Source organism: Heterodontus francisci, chromosome 14 (assembly GCF_036365525.1).
Source record: "Heterodontus francisci isolate sHetFra1 chromosome 14, sHetFra1.hap1, whole genome shotgun sequence".
NCBI lineage: Eukaryota > Metazoa > Chordata > Chondrichthyes > Heterodontiformes > Heterodontidae > Heterodontus > Heterodontus francisci.
Genome location: NC_090384.1, coordinates 98,046,496 through 98,062,029, shown reverse-complemented (window position 1 = coordinate 98,062,029; position 15,534 = coordinate 98,046,496). Strand labels below are relative to the sequence as shown.

Genomic DNA, 15,534 nt, shown 5'->3' with positions numbered 1-15,534 from the left:
CACTGAGCATGCCTGTGTTTGAATTGAATGGCTTGGTCCCTTCCGCAAGCCAACTGCATGGCGATAAACAAGATAAGTAGGGACAAGTTGTGTATTTACCCATTAATTCAAGAGGTCATCTGAATGGATGCCACTTTAACCAGGTTTAGATCATTAGATCGGAGGATGAATATAAACAAGGGAGGTAATTTGGTTCATTTTAGCTCCTAGATCCCACAAGAATCTCCAGACTCCTATACAGACTCCAATTATGTCTTAAATGATTCCAGAATCTTTGCCTCCACTTGGAAGTCCGATCACTGGGAAATGGAGAAACCACGGCACCACTTAAACGAATGATTTGAAATCCGAAAACTCAGTGAAAAGTGCCCAAATTCACATCCTGCTTTCAGTATAAATTGCACCACATTGCACATAAGCCACATTACACATCTTGTGTGAAGAACTTCTTGCTATCAGTCCTAAATTTGTCTTTTACTAAATTAAATGTGTTCCTGCTGTCATGATTTAGTTTACTAGAGCTACCTTTTATCTATAATCACCATCATATATCTACAATGTTCCTGCTGAATCACTTCGTTGTATTGAAAAGCTCAATTTTCTTCATTCCTTCCCCATAACTCAATCTTCTGATGATAGGTTCCAGTGTTGTGGCTCGTCTCTGAACTGTCTTCAAGGTCTAAATGGTTCTGTTGTACTTTGGTGACCAGAACAGGACACAAAGGACAGGTCATTTATCTTAAGTGGGCTGGAATACAAGGGGTTGGAAGTTAATGATATAGATGCACAGAATTCTGGTTAGACCCCTTTTAGGGTACTGTGTTCAGTTCTGGCACAGCACCTCAGGAAGGATGTAATGGCCTTGGAGGCGTACACCGCAGATTCACCAGAATGATACCTGAGCAAAGGGTTAAATTATGAGGACAGGTTGCATATACTAGGCTTGTATTCCCTTGAATGGATGATCTAAAGGATGATCTAATTGAGGTGCTTAAGTCAATTAAAGCATTTGATAGGATAGATAAAGATAGACTATTTCCTACAGTGGACGAGGCCTGAACAAAGGGACATAACCTGAAATTTAGAGCTGGCACCATTCAGGGGTGATCTGAGGAAGCACTTCTTCACACAAAGAGTAGTGGAAATCTGGAACTGTCTCTCTCCCAAGAAGCTGTTGAGGTTGGAGGTCATCTGAACATTTCAAAACTGAGATTGATAGAGTTTTGTTAGGCAAGGATATTAAGGGTTGAGGAACCAAGATGGGTAGTTAGAGTTAAGATGCATATCAGTCATGATCTAATTGAATGGTGGAATAGACTTGAGGTTCTGAATGTCCTCCTTCTGTTCCTATGTCCCAAAGCTACAAAGTTTAGATTGACCAGATCACTGTACAATTAAAGGATGACTTTTATGTACTGTTTTTGCTGTATAGTATAATGTCTCATTTGCTTTTTTGACTACTGCTTTATAATGTTTGGACAAGTCTACTAAAACCTTTACAGCTTCATCTTTGACTATTCTGTCACCCATTTTTCTTTCTATGTATGACACTTTACACTTGTGCATATTAAATTTTATCTACTATTATTCCACCCACTTACCTATCTTGTCTAACTTGTTGCTTAGTTCCTAAGGTGCCTCTGCAGATACAGCTGCCCTTCCTAGTTAGGCAATATCTGTGAATTTGGCCAGTTTGCATTGAGATAAACTATTTCCTCTCCTGAACCAATGTCATTGAATATAACTATTAAAAAAAGCTTGTATTTCTATAGCACCTTTCACAACCTCAGGGTATTCCAAAGTGCTTTACAGCAAATAAAGTACTTATGAAGTGTAGTAACATTTGTAATGTAGAAACAAAAGGGGAACCAACACTGATCCCAGGGGCACCTAACTCAGAGCTGTATAACATGGACAACACTCCTCTAACAAGTATTTTACCTTGAATCCCCACTGCTTTTGGCTTAATAGCAGCCTTTCATGTGGCACTTTATCAAATGGTTGCTGAAAGTCAAATTACAACATGTTATGGGGCTTTCCGTCCAAGAGAGTGGCCAGACAGGGTTTTCCCTTCTGAAATCTGTTCTGCATAATAGATTATCAAAGAAATAATCTTCAAATTTACCCAAGTTATCGACTGTGCTATTTTACCTTCTGAGACTAATCTGGTTGTCGTTGGCTGAGTCTTTTCAAAAATGGACATCATGTAAAACTGCTTCCAATCTGCTGGCTCTTCCCAAAATTCAGTGTCTCATAAATCTCATCTTTTTTGTCTTTCTTAATAGCTGGGGAGATAAAGACCCATTTCCCCATAAGATTTCATGTGTTTTGAGCCCTGTTAGCCTATCTAGGGCTTTAATGTTATTTATGCCAAAAGCTTTTAATTATGCTTGGATTAGTGCAGTTTGTGTTGCTCCAATTCTGACCTCTTGTGAATGCTTGACTTCCTTCGGCCCACCATTGATGGCCCTGCCTTCAGCTGCCTAGGTCCCAAGCTCTAGAATTCCTACTCTATCCCTCTCCAACTCTCTCCCTTCATTTAAGACCCTCCTTAATATCTTCCTTTCTGACCAAACTTTCGGTCAACTAATGTCTCTTTCTTCGGCTCAGTATCAATTTAATGAGACAATGCAGATTCGTTTTCAACTATATGTGCGAAAGAAATATTGAACCATTATTCAGAAAGAAGTAATTCTTGCATATTTTGCCATTTGGAGCAAAATACATATGTTGGTAACACAACTGGATATTAAAAACTCCAAAGTGTTATTAGGGCCAACTAATAGTTAACAAAAAGCAGCAATTGATGCTTTACTCTAAGGAGATCTTAAACCTGTACCATCGGCATTTATGGTCAACTAAAAGTTCCAGCTGTGAATCAGTTGGTAGCATTCTTGCCTCTGTGTCAGCAGGTTGTGGTTTCAAGTTCCAACACAGGCACTTGAATACAAAATCTAGGTTGCCACTCCAGTGCATCACTGAAGGAGTGCTGCACTGTGAGAGGTGCCATCTTTTGCATGAGGCATTAAACTGAGACCTGGTCTACCTTCTTGGGCGGACGTGAAAGATCCCACCAGGCTATTTTGAAGAAGAACAAGGATGTGCTAACAAATATTTTTCCTTCAACCAGAAGGAGGCAGTGGCGTACTGGTATTTTCACTGGACTAGTAACCCAGAGATGCAGGTATTGCTCTGGGGAGATGGGTTCGAATCCCACCACAGCAGAAGGTGGAATTTGAATTCAATTAAATAAATCTGGAATTTAAAGCTAGTCTAATGATGGCTATGAAACCATTGTCGATTGTTGTAAAAACCCATCTGGTTCACTAATGTCCTTTAGGGAAGGAAATCTGTTGTCCTTATCTGGTCTGGCCTACATGTGACTCCAGATTCACAGCAATGTGGTTGATTCTTACATGCCCTTGAAATGGCCTCGCAAGCCACTCAGTTCAAGGGCAATTAGGGATGGGCAATAAATGCTGGCCTGGCCTGCGATGCCCATATCCCATGAATGAATTAAAAAAAAACTAAAACAGGTTATCTGATCATTATCACACTGCTGTTGGTGGGATCTTGCTGTGCACAAATTGCCTGCCTCGTTTCTTACATTTTAACAGTGACTGCTCTTCAAAAGTACATCTTTGGCTGTAAAGCACTTTGGAGATGTGCTAAGTTTATGAAAGACGCTATATAGATGCAAGTCTTTCTTTCTTAAAGAATGCCCACATCCGAATTTCAAACATTTACTTCTGAGCAGCCCTTCAGAATAAGGCCAGCAGCAATGTGTCGAGCAGCATCAGTTCGCCATTTGATAAGCTGTATCCGCCAGGCGACACTGGCGATTAATGAACATTGTCCAAACTTCTTACGAGATTACGTATTAAGCGAATGCAAATCTCTGGAGCCACGCCTCCTCAATTGCTCAATTTCAGGTGATTAGTCTGCTACTTAGTCTGTAGAAGGGACACTCCATTGTTTGTGTCTCTCCACAAATGCATAAAGGGTTTGTACTGGGGCCCCAGCAGTGGAGGTTGGCTGCGCAGGGGCCCTGGCTTGTCTTGTAATTGTTTAGCAAGGAGCATTCTCACCGTGGTAGTTCCAAGCCTGCCATTCGACAGATCCTACAAAATAAAGTCTTACGACTCACACACGCATTTTGTTTGTCGTGGTTGTCAATTTGGTTCGTGTGAGGTGTGCAGATCACTGCCAAGACCAGGAGAGAGAGGGGGTTCAAGTTATGACCAGGGCTAGAAGTAGTTAGCAAAAACAGATTGGCTTCAAATAACAAGGGTCTGGAAATAGGACACCAATCCTGAAATAAAACAGCTGTGGGATCTCTATCGCTTTCTCCTTTATGGCCATCTTTAATTGAGAACTGAGCGGGGGTGTGGTGGGGTAGGGTGGGGAGAGAGAATGCTGCTCAGATATTCTGTGTTATCATCACACAATAAAGGCAAACAAACCAGATCTGTGATGTACCTATTTCTTCTGTTTATTCTCTACTTTTAATAACCCTCCTATTTTTAGGCACAGCAATACATTATCAGATATATACATAATAATTTCCAGCTGGTAGCAGTAAATAGATGAACAAAGAAACATTGGGTACAGTACAATCCATTACACTAAAAAGTTTCTCTTCACATATTATACTTGAAGATTTCTGAAAGTCATTAAGTTACTTATTTTCAAGAGGAATGGTTAATGGTAGTTGTGGACCAGCCTTCTTTTAACTATGTCTGTTAACATTACAACTAATCAGCCACATAGCCAGCGTGGCCTCTTGATACATCGTGTACAATTTCGAAACAGAGTCTTTGTAAAGCGATGCTGGTTAACCTCCCCTCTCCCTTAATATATCTGGTGAAATACACTTCAAATGGATAAACAGGATCATTATCCCAGCCAATTGTTTCTCCATGAATCTACTGTAGGGTCTGATAGACAAGACAACTTGATAGATTAAATGCCCACCTGCATGCCTGTCATTTTTAACTGCATGTTACATGGTTAAACACTTGGGTTTCCAATTTTTTCTTTAAAAAAACAACAAATGAAATACAGTAGTATTCAATTCTAACAGGTCCCTATAGATACATTATTTACAAAGGAGTTGAGTGGTGCATTGCTGTACTATCATACAACCCAAGCACCAAAACTCAGTGAACACCACCACAGCCCTATGTGCAGTGCCTTGCTACAGATTTCAATAAACAGTGGCCACATGCTTTAAATCCACCTCCTCTTACCAACTCAGAACGGGGTTGCCAACCCTCCAGGATTTTCCTGGAGTCTCCAGGAATATTTCTTGGACACTGCTGTGAACAACTCAGGAGTTAAATCGTACAGGGCACTACAGAAACTGTGTGCTTTCTATAGTTTCTTTCAACACTTCCATTTGTAAGCAGTAGTGCAGATGGGAGGGGGAAATAAAAAGGCTGTTTTACCAGGGGTCGAGGTGGGGGCGGGGTGGGTGTTTGTATTTGGAAGGGGGGAGATGACGAAACCTCCAGGAATACATCCAACCAGAGTTGGCAACCCTGACTTGGACAACGAATGGGAGCAAGAGGCGTAACGCAACCGCATTGGTGGCACATGCATCAGGTAGGCATAGGAATGTGGGCATCGATTCTGTCCCGTTAACTTGTGAGCTGCTGAACGTTTAGAACGGGGTGAACAGAAGAAAGCAGACTTCCCCAGCAACGTGCATCATCACCTTTTCTTTGAGCTCCTTGCAGTCCTGTTCATCTCTCAGAGAGCGAGCTGAAGCTTGGTCAGGTTTCTCTGGTGCATGTTATGGTGACGAACCAGTTCATCGGACCTGGCAAACTTCTTCTGACAGTTTGGCCACCTACAGCTAAAGGGCTTTTCACCTGTTAAAACAGCAGCCCTAATGAACTTGATACAATGCAGGTACCGTCGCTGATAAACATGATTTATTCAGGATTAGATTTATTAGAGTTTTGCTGTACTTTTGAGATACTTTTTCCTCTTTGATTGGGTTACGCAGGACTTTTTGAAGTGGTTTAATTCATGGGATGCCCCCTCACAGTTTGTTTTTCGCAAATGGACATGCACCTATTACTATAATTAAACTTCATCACAAAATTGCACTTTCACTCAGCTCTCATTTTTGAGTAGCAGGTGTCATGTTTCATGAATTTACAAAGGGAGGAGATAAGATGAGGGAGGTCAATGCCATTATGTGTAGGATAAGAGCTTAGAAGAGCTGCAATTTCTTTTTTGTTGTCACCATTATGCCATTTTCTTGGAATGGCAATGTTTTTAGAAGTGAATACTAATATAGAAAAGGAGGGAAATGAAGAAAAGACCATTCTGGCCATCAAACCCATTCCAGCCCTGGTCCATTTCTAATCTGCCCCCATCAACCCAACTCATTCAACCACCTGAGGGAAAGTGTTGATAACAGCTCCATATCAAACAAAACTCCATAACATATCTAACATGACTGTAAATTCCACAATACATTTGACAACAAGACATGACTGTTATTCAATCCAGCCTACTGCTTCCCATAGACATTGTTTCCTTAATCCCCATCCCAGCACCTTAGTTCCTATCATGGCCCACAATTGATATTATCATCTTAGCTTATACTGATCTCGATAAACTCCAACTCCATTCTCAACCAGATATTTATCAGTTCCTTTTTGATGATGTTAATTAATTCAACTTGTTTTTGCTGGAGAATGGTGTTAGAGATGGGGAACTATAATTAGAGGGGAGACATGATAGTGGGACTATTTCCATTAGAATAGAGAAGGCTGGGTAGATTTTATAAAGTTATGAAGGACTATTCCTTCTGGTTAGGGAGTCAGTGACAAAGAGGTCATTGACTTAAACGTGCCACTGGGACAAAGTTTGGGATCCATTTCTTTATGCAGAGGGTTGTTGGAGTGTGAAATGTTTTGCCATAGGGAATGGCTGAGGCAGAAACCGCTGCACCGTTTGAGAAAATTGGATACATACTTGAAGCAGAAAAATGTACAAGGGTCTGGGCAAAGTGTAAGGCAGTGGGGTTAGTTTTGAAATTCTCCAGCAAATGGCCATCAGAGACATGATGGGCCAAATGGCCTCCTTCTATGATTCTTGGAGTGTTAAATTATGAGGACAGGTTGTATAAACATGGTTTGTATGCCCTCGAACACAAAAGTCCGAGTGTATCAGGCCTGTGTCCTCAGTACCTTGCTCTACGGCAGCGAGGCCTGGACAACGTATGCCAGCCAAGAGCGACGTCTCAATTCATTCCATCTTCGCTGCCTTCGGAGAATACTTGGCATCAGGTGGCAGGACTATATCTCCAACACAGAAGTCCTTGAAGCGGCCAACACCCCCAGCTTATACACACTACTGAGTCAGCGGCGCTTGAGATGGCTTGGCCATGTGAGCCGAATGGAAGATGGCAGGATCCCCAAAGACACATTGTACAGCGAGCTCGCCACTGGTATCAGACCCACCGGCCGTCCATGTCTCCGTTATAAAGACGTCTGCAAACGTGACATGAAATCGTGTGACATTGATCACAAGTCGTGGGAGTCAGTTGCCAGCATTCGCCAGAGCTGGCGGGCAGCCATAAAGACAGGGCTAAATTGTGGCGAGTCGAAGAGACTTAGTAGTTGGCAGGAAAAAAGACAGAGGCGCAAGGGGAGAGCCAACTGTGCAACAGCCCCAACAAACAAATTTCTCTGCAGCACCTGTGGAAGAGCCTGTCACTCCAGAATTGGCCTTTATAGCCACTCCAGGCGCTGCTTCACAAACCACTGACCACCTCCAGGCGCGTATCCATTGTCTCTCGAGATAAGGAGGCCCAAAAGAAATGCCCTCGAGTAGAGGAGATTGAGGGGTGATCTAATTGAGGTGTTTAAAATATTAAAAGGATGCGATAGATACATATGGAGAAACTATTTCCTCTGGTAGGGGAATCAAGAACAAGGAGACATAATCTTAAAATTAGAATCAGAGCTAAACCATTTGGGAGCAAAATCAGGAAGCACTTTTCACACAAAAGGTTGTAGAAATCTGGAACTCTCTTCCCCCAAAAGGTTATGGATCATAGGACAATTGGTACTTTTAAGACTGAGATCAATAAATTTTTGTTACGTAAGTGTATCAAGGGTTATGGAACTAAGTCGGAGTCGAGGTGCAAATCAGCCAGGATCTAATTAAATGGGCTGAATGGCCTACTCCTGTTTTTAATGTTCCTTTGTTCTTATGTTATAAGTTTGCTGCATATATCCACAACTCAATGGGGAACAACTTCTTCTCATTTCTCCTAATTTTAAAGCTTCTAAGTTTCCTTAGGTTGCACTCATGGCCCAAGTTAGATAGTCTGATTACACCTACACATTTCACATGTCTCAGCATTTTAAAGACCAGAATTACATCACCCCTTCAATCTGTTTTCAGACAATCTAAGCTTATCTCTGTGAGCCTGTTCTCATAACTCCGAGCCCAACATCCATGAATCATCCTTCCTCTTTCTCTGAATTGCTTCAAATGCAATTTTTGAAGAAAGACTGCCCAGATTCCACACCATCATTCCAAATTTAGCCCCCAGATTTGATAGAGGTGTTCAAATTCATGAACAGCTTTGATAGAGCAAATAAGGAGAAACTGTTACAGAAGAGTAACCAGAGGACACAGATTTAAGGAGACCGGCAAAAGAACCAGAGGCGAGATGAGGAAAATAACATTTACGCAGAGAGTTGTTACGATCTGCAATGAACAGCTTGAATGGGTGGTAGAAGCAGATTCAATAGTAATATTCAACAGAGAATTGGATGAATACTTGATGGGGAAAATTTGCAGAGCCAAGGCAATAGAGTAAGGGTGTGAGACTAATTGAATAGCTCTTTCAAAGAGCCAACACAGGCACGATGGGCAGAATGGCCTCCTTCAGTGTTGTAGGATTCTATGTGTCTATGCTACCGCAGTCAGGGTGACTGTCTGACCTGGTGCTCCCTGTGGGAATGGCTCTCACGGAGAGCATTTTGGCAGGTTCTGGGTGATGGACTTCAGGCTTCTAATCCATTGATATGAGTCTCCAGAAAATCCTGAGATGCAAGCCCACCATTTCCAGGGATTCACCCCTGCAAGCATCACTCTTACAGGGGGGTTGGGGCATGGGGCATCAGATCACAGAGTCACCCATGATGGATTAAAAACAAGATCAGTAGGGAGCTTCCAAAACAGCAGCAAAAGCTCTAACTGGACAAGCAGCTTGCAATAATATTTGTAGATGCTGCTTCTTCTTTTAAAGCAAAGTCAATTCATGGCAAAACTTTCCAAGAAGAAGTTTTCTTAAACTTTTCAACAACTTGGTTATTTGGAAAGATATAAGATTAGATTTCCATCACCCTCTTCCATTGCAGCGCCATTTTGCTTTGTACAATTATACTCTTCATGGCTTGACATACAGCCTTTGAGACTGGAGATTCACATCAGTGTAGCCAGAGAAATCAGGGAATAAGTAATGCAAATAATACAGTTCTGATATCTTCCTTTGGAATATTACATTATTTTTAATTTTCTCTTTTTTGTGCTGAAGAGGAGAGAAGTTGGTGCTGGGGAATTTCAAGGGTCTCGTTGCCATTTCCAATTCTTGTGGTTCAGATGTAGCATGGTTAGATGCAGATTCAAACACCTTTCCTGCCAGCATGTTATCTTGACTGTAACCCAAGAAGAGCACCAGCATAACAGTTTTTTCAATTTCCAACACCAACCATCCCAAGGCCTTTGAGTGACACTGCCAGTTATGGAGTCAATATTCAGTAATGTTAGGGTGCATGAGAATGTTCAATGCCCAATGCCTTATGTCACTGCATAACCTTAATATTACCTGGGTACTTTATAACTAATTTACCGTGTAGAACTTTTAAAAGTAAAGAAATTATTGTTAATGAAGTTATTGTGCCATTGCCACTATTTTAACATTGCTGCTCACCCAGTTATTGTGTCCTAAATGGGTTAGTGCTGCCATTAAAGTGGCAGCGAGAGGAATTTGACACAAAACTGTTAAGCTTTCACATAATGACCACCAACAGAAAATTCTACCCTCAACTCACAAGCAATGCCTGCAGGTTTTCTTTTCAATTATATTTTGCAGACAGAGGGGACAATTCAACTGAATTCACCAGACGGAAACCCCAAACTGGATGGGGTGGAATGTTGGTTTTACACCCCGCACAATCCCCACTTCAATGGAGATTAATAGCATTGCAGTCGATCCCCGCCAGTTTCCCCAACGGGTGGGTCGGGTTATAATGGACCCACCGCCACCGGAGACTCCAGCATGCATGCATTAAGGCAAATGGTCATTTTTTATTTTGTATGCTAGATGATAAGTTTTACAGTCGAACTGCCCATGAACCACATAACTTCTAAAGTCCTGCCATACCTTGATATTAAGTTTTACATATTAGACAGAAGCAAAACAGTTTACATGTGTTTACATAAAAATGCTGTCAAGAAAAAGACGAGTGCAATGTATCAAATTAAAAACATTTGATATTTCACAAATCATTGATGCTGAGATATATTGGAACAGAATTTAACCCTTTGAGGACTATGTTACTTTAATATAAAAATAGCCGAAAGTACAATTTATGCAGAAAATAATGAAATTTATGAAACAATAACAAAATCGTAAAAAATAACTTTTGGTTCATAAAATGATTTCTCATCTTTCTTGGGAAGGGGGTGTGGAGGGCAGGAGGAGTTAAGCTGGGCCTCTTTGGGATCAGGTGACTCCAGAAAGACACGCCTAGTACTGGAAGTTCAAAAGCAAGTCAACCATCCACTGTAGACTCAGACATTCAATAACCCAAATTAGGTAGGTCCACAGCACACTGAGGCACTGCTGATAATTGACCAACCAATTGGGCTTCTCCGTGGAACCTGGAGAAATGGTTCTACCTTCAGGGGATGGGATTCATTCAACTCAGGTTCGATAATCCTGCAAAGCATCAACCAAGCAACATTGGTGGGATAGAGTGTTTCAACTGGGAGGAAGCCTACTCAGTGTTAACTGGTACTAAATACCAGCACTACCCTTGTACATGTATAAAGGATCCCTAAGCCTTGGATCTTGCCAATCCCTCCCTCAGCTCGCTGATCTTGGGTAAACAGAACTTCTACCTGTCTCAGTAACTTGGTCTGGAGACTCTTAGAATAGAATCATAGAAAGTTTATGGCACAGAAAGAGGCCACTTGGCCCATTATGTCTGCGCCGGCTGAGAAAAAAAGAGCCACCCAGCCTAATCCCACGTTCCAGCATTTGGTCCATAGCCCTGCAGGTTATAGTACTTCAGGTACACGTCCATGCCCCTTTTAAATAAGATGACATTTTCTGACCCTTTCAGGCAGTGAGTTCCAGACCCCCAACACCCTCTGGGGGAAAACATTTTTCCTCATCTCCCCTCTAATCCTTCTACCAATCACTTTAAATCTATGCCCGCTCGACACTGACCCCTCTGCTGAGGTAAATAGGCCCTTCCCATCTACTCCATCCAGGGCCCTCACAATTTTGTACATCTCAATCAAATCTCCCCTCAGCCTCCTCTGTTCCAAGAAGAACAACCCCAGCCTATCCAATCTTTCCGCATAGTTGCAATTTTCCACTCCCGGCAACATCCTCGTAAATCTCCTCTGTGCCCTCTCTAGTGCAATTACATCCTTTCTGTAATGAGGTGACCAGAACTGCACATACTCAAGTTGTGACCTAACCAATGTTTTATATAGTTCCAGCATAACTTCCTTACTCTTATATTCTATGTCTCGGCTAATAAAGGAAAGGATTCCATTTGCCTTCTTAACCATCTTATTTACCTGTCCTGCTACCTTCAGGGATCTATGGACATTCACTCCAAGATCCCTCACTTCCCTGTACACCACTCAGAATCCTCCCATTTATCGTGTATTCCTTTGCCTTGTGTGACCTCCCCAAATGAATCATCTCACACTTCTCCAGGTTAAATTCCATTTGCCACTTTTCTGACCAGTCCGTTGATATCTTCCTGCAGTCTACAACTGTCCTCCTTGCTATCAACCACATGGCCAATTTTTGCGTAATCTTACAGGTGCTGCTGGATTTTATAAATTCTACTTAATCATAAAAACTTGTTTCAGAAAAACTGATCTTTAAGGGTTTGATGATTAGGATTGGGTTGCTGTTGAATCCCTCCAGCCTCTATTGGAGGCAATTTTTATTTAATATTTGGCTTGATTTCCAAACGGAGTGTCAAAGGTTATGACAGGATTCTCTGCTGTATACAAGATAGGGGCATGTTTAAATAAAACAAAAATTGGCATATTTGTCTCGCCCCCTGCTACAAGTGCACTTCTCTGTTGGCCCTTCATGGAGTGGCATTGATGGTGGTCATGGAGAAGTCCGCAGGCCCAACCATCCTGCCCTCCCAGTTCAAGGAGGCTGCGTTTCGGCCAGCAGCTCCTGTGGGGAGAATAAAGGGAATCAATTGGTGATAAAACTCGAAAGAAACCTCACTTAAGAATTATCCTTTGTTTTTAGGTTTTATAAGCATTTAGCTTCGAAAGGAACATTCAGTGCTCAAAGGGTTCACGTATTATGTTAGCGGCGGCAAATATTAACTGTTAAAATATTAAAATCCGCGTCTAAGAAAGTAAAATGTCAAAAAAAATGTTTACGCACTTGTTTTACCTGTATGAGTTCGGGTGTGAGTCTTTAAATGGTCGGAGCGAGAGAATTTACGCTGACATGTTTTACACTGGAATGGTTTTACCCCTAAGGAAGGAAAAAAAAGAAACAATTCTAATCAAGTTGTCCAGCTTAGAAAGTACGTACTAATACTAGTACAAGGTGATAAAATGCTGATGGTCAAGTAGAAAATGCTGGTCATAGGCCACCTTAAATAATCACTCCCTCCACCACTGGCGCACTGTGACAGCAGTGTGTGCCATCGACAAGATGCACTGCAGCAACTCACCAAGGCTCCTTCAACAGCACCTCCCATTCCCGTGACCTCTACTGCCTAGACGAACAAGGGCAGCAGACACGTGGGAACACCACCACCTGCAAGTTCCCCCCAAACCACAAACCATCCTGACTTGGAAATATATCACAATTCCTTCACTGTCACTGGGTCAAAATCCTGGAACTCCCCCCTTAACAGTACTGTGGGTGTAACTACACCCCACGGACTGCAAGGAATTAAGAAGGCGGCTCACCACTACCTGCACAATTATGGATGAGCGACAAATGCTGGCTTTGCCAGTGAAGTCCACATCCCATGAAAAAAAAAGTCACAGGTGAGTCAGAGAAAAGATGGGATAACATTCTCGCTGCAGTTCGTATTCTGTGCACCAGTACACATTGGGATTGACCTGTACTTTCATACATTTTCAAGCTTGTTCACCGCTGTGTGTGGTCTGTGCACCATGCCCCATTGGAAATGCCCACGAGCAGGGTGTAGTGAGCCTCTGAAATACATTGTCAGCTAGTGTGGTGGACATTGACTCTGCTCACCTTCAAGAGGGAGCTGGACTGGTTTCTATTGTATAGAAGGTAACACTTGTAGCGTATGATCTCCTGGACTTGTTTTGAAACTCTGAGGGGGTCGGTGAGGAAGTTTACATACATGCATGCTGGCTCTCTGCAAGGGCAACTCAGCTCGTCCCACTCCCCCACCTTTTCCCCGTAGCCCTGCAAATATTTTCTCTTAAGATGATTATCCAGTCCAGACCATGAGGTGTGGGGCAGGCCTGATGGACCAGCTCGTCTTTTCCTGCCTGTTAGATTCATGCAATCATAAATGATTGTCCTGAACTCAGTGGCTTCAGTAACATTATTAACGGCAGTTTTTTCTTACCAGTGTGTCTTCTCTGGTGTCGCTTGAGTTGATCTGAACGGGAGAATCGTCGGCCGCAGTCTTTGAAATCGCACTGGTAAGGCTTTTCACCTTTTCAGACACAAAAAGAAAATGGTTGCATGTCAGGTTTGTCATTTGGATAAAGTAATGCAACTGAAAGCCAAACTTTGGTTTGTAAAATGCCACTTAAAGTTTGTTCACTGGTGCTGTCTACAATATCAGCATTTATAAGCAACAGCAACTTACAATATAAAGTGCCTTGCACATAGTAAGATGCAATGAGGTGCTTTGCAGGGGCTTTATCAGAGGAACTGGACGCTGAGCAACAAAGGGGATATTAGGACAGGTGACCAAAAAAGGTACACTTTAAGCAGCATCTTAAAGGAGGGAAAAGAGGTGAAGAAGCGGAGAGTTTCGTGGGGTGGGGGAGGGTGGAATTCCAGAGTTCAGGGCTTAGGCAGCTGAAGGCATAGTCACCAATGGTGGGGTGAAGGAACTGGCCAGAGTTGGAGGAATACAGAGTTTTCATGGTGTTGTAGGGCTGGTGGAAGTAACAGAAATAGGGATGGGGAGTGAGGCCATGGATGGATTCTAACAAAGAGCTACATATATATGCAAACATGTATATTCCCTTCCTTGGGGAATAAATGGGAGGCAGTTGGGACTTTATGACAGTGTGGTAATTTTTTCTGGTTTCACGGTGGAATTTGAACTCTTAATGTAAGATTTTTTACCCAACTTTTACCCAACTTACCAGCTGGGTATAAAATTGGCATCTGGAAATCAGCACCTCCATTATAGAAATGGCCCGAGTTTCATTGATAACGTTACAAATGAAAATTGGACTGTTTCTGTGATAGGCAGACAAGCCGTGATGCCAGTTTGATGCCTGGGCAGTAAGTTCAAAATTTGCTTCATGATTTCTAGGGATATTAACCCTGTGCATTACCATCTCTTTTTTTGAAACATCTTATCAGTGCCATGAGATGTACCAAAATCAGATAGTGTCAGCAGCTTGTGATGTATGCAAAATGGTGGGAACATTCATTTAAAAGGCCCATTCCTTCCATGTAGATGCATCCATATGTTCAATAACAATTACTAAGTAAAATAATTGCCTAAAAGGAATCTGCATTTGCTACTGTATTTCCAACACTGGCATGTGACAGGCATGGCACAGGTGGTAGCACGCTTGTCTCTTAATCGCAGATTGTGAGATCAAGCCTCACTCCAAAGACCTGAGCACATGATCTAGGCTGGCACCTCAGTGCTGTACTGAGAGAGTGGTGCACGGTTGAGGGTGTCACCTTTCAGATGAGACCTTAAACTGTGGCCCATCTCCCTTCTCAGGTAAATGTAAAAGATCCCATGGGGCTATTTTGTAGAAGAGCAGGAGGGCTCTCCCCAGTGTCCTGGCCAATATTTATCTCTTAGCCAGCATGACTCGAACAGATTATCTGCTCATTTATTTCATTGCCGTGTGTAGAATTGGCTGCTGCATTTCCTACATTACTACAGATACTACACTTCAAAAGTGCTTCATTAGCTGTAAAGTACTTTGGGACATCCTGAGCTTGTTAAAAGCATTATATAAACACAAGTCTTTCTTTTTTTTTTACAGATTCATACAGAGAAGCCTACAGCACAGAAACAAGCCATTCAGCCCAAT

The 15,534-nt window shown here is 42.2% G+C and overlaps 1 protein-coding gene across 4 annotated transcripts in view; it reads right to left on the bottom strand.

Moving 5' to 3' along the window:
• Positions 1–4,483: 4,483 nt before the first annotated feature.
• Positions 4,484–15,534, bottom strand: part of LOC137377175 (Wilms tumor protein homolog) — a 60,616-nt gene continuing 49,565 nt past the window's right edge. Inside the window, exons 6-8 of one of the 4 annotated variants that reach the window (XM_068046591.1) lie at positions 13,866–13,955; positions 12,689–12,781; positions 4,484–5,873 (exon numbers count right to left, since the gene is read on the bottom strand). In XM_068046591.1, the coding sequence (XP_067902692.1) occupies positions 5,752–5,873; positions 12,689–12,781; positions 13,866–13,955 (305 nt within the window). In that variant the 3' untranslated portion in view covers positions 4,484–5,751. Of the gene's footprint in view, positions 5,874–7,790; positions 12,470–12,688; positions 12,782–13,865; positions 13,956–15,534 lie in introns of those variants that run through there. The other 3 variants (XM_068046594.1, XM_068046595.1, XM_068046596.1) reach the window with 3 other exon arrangements.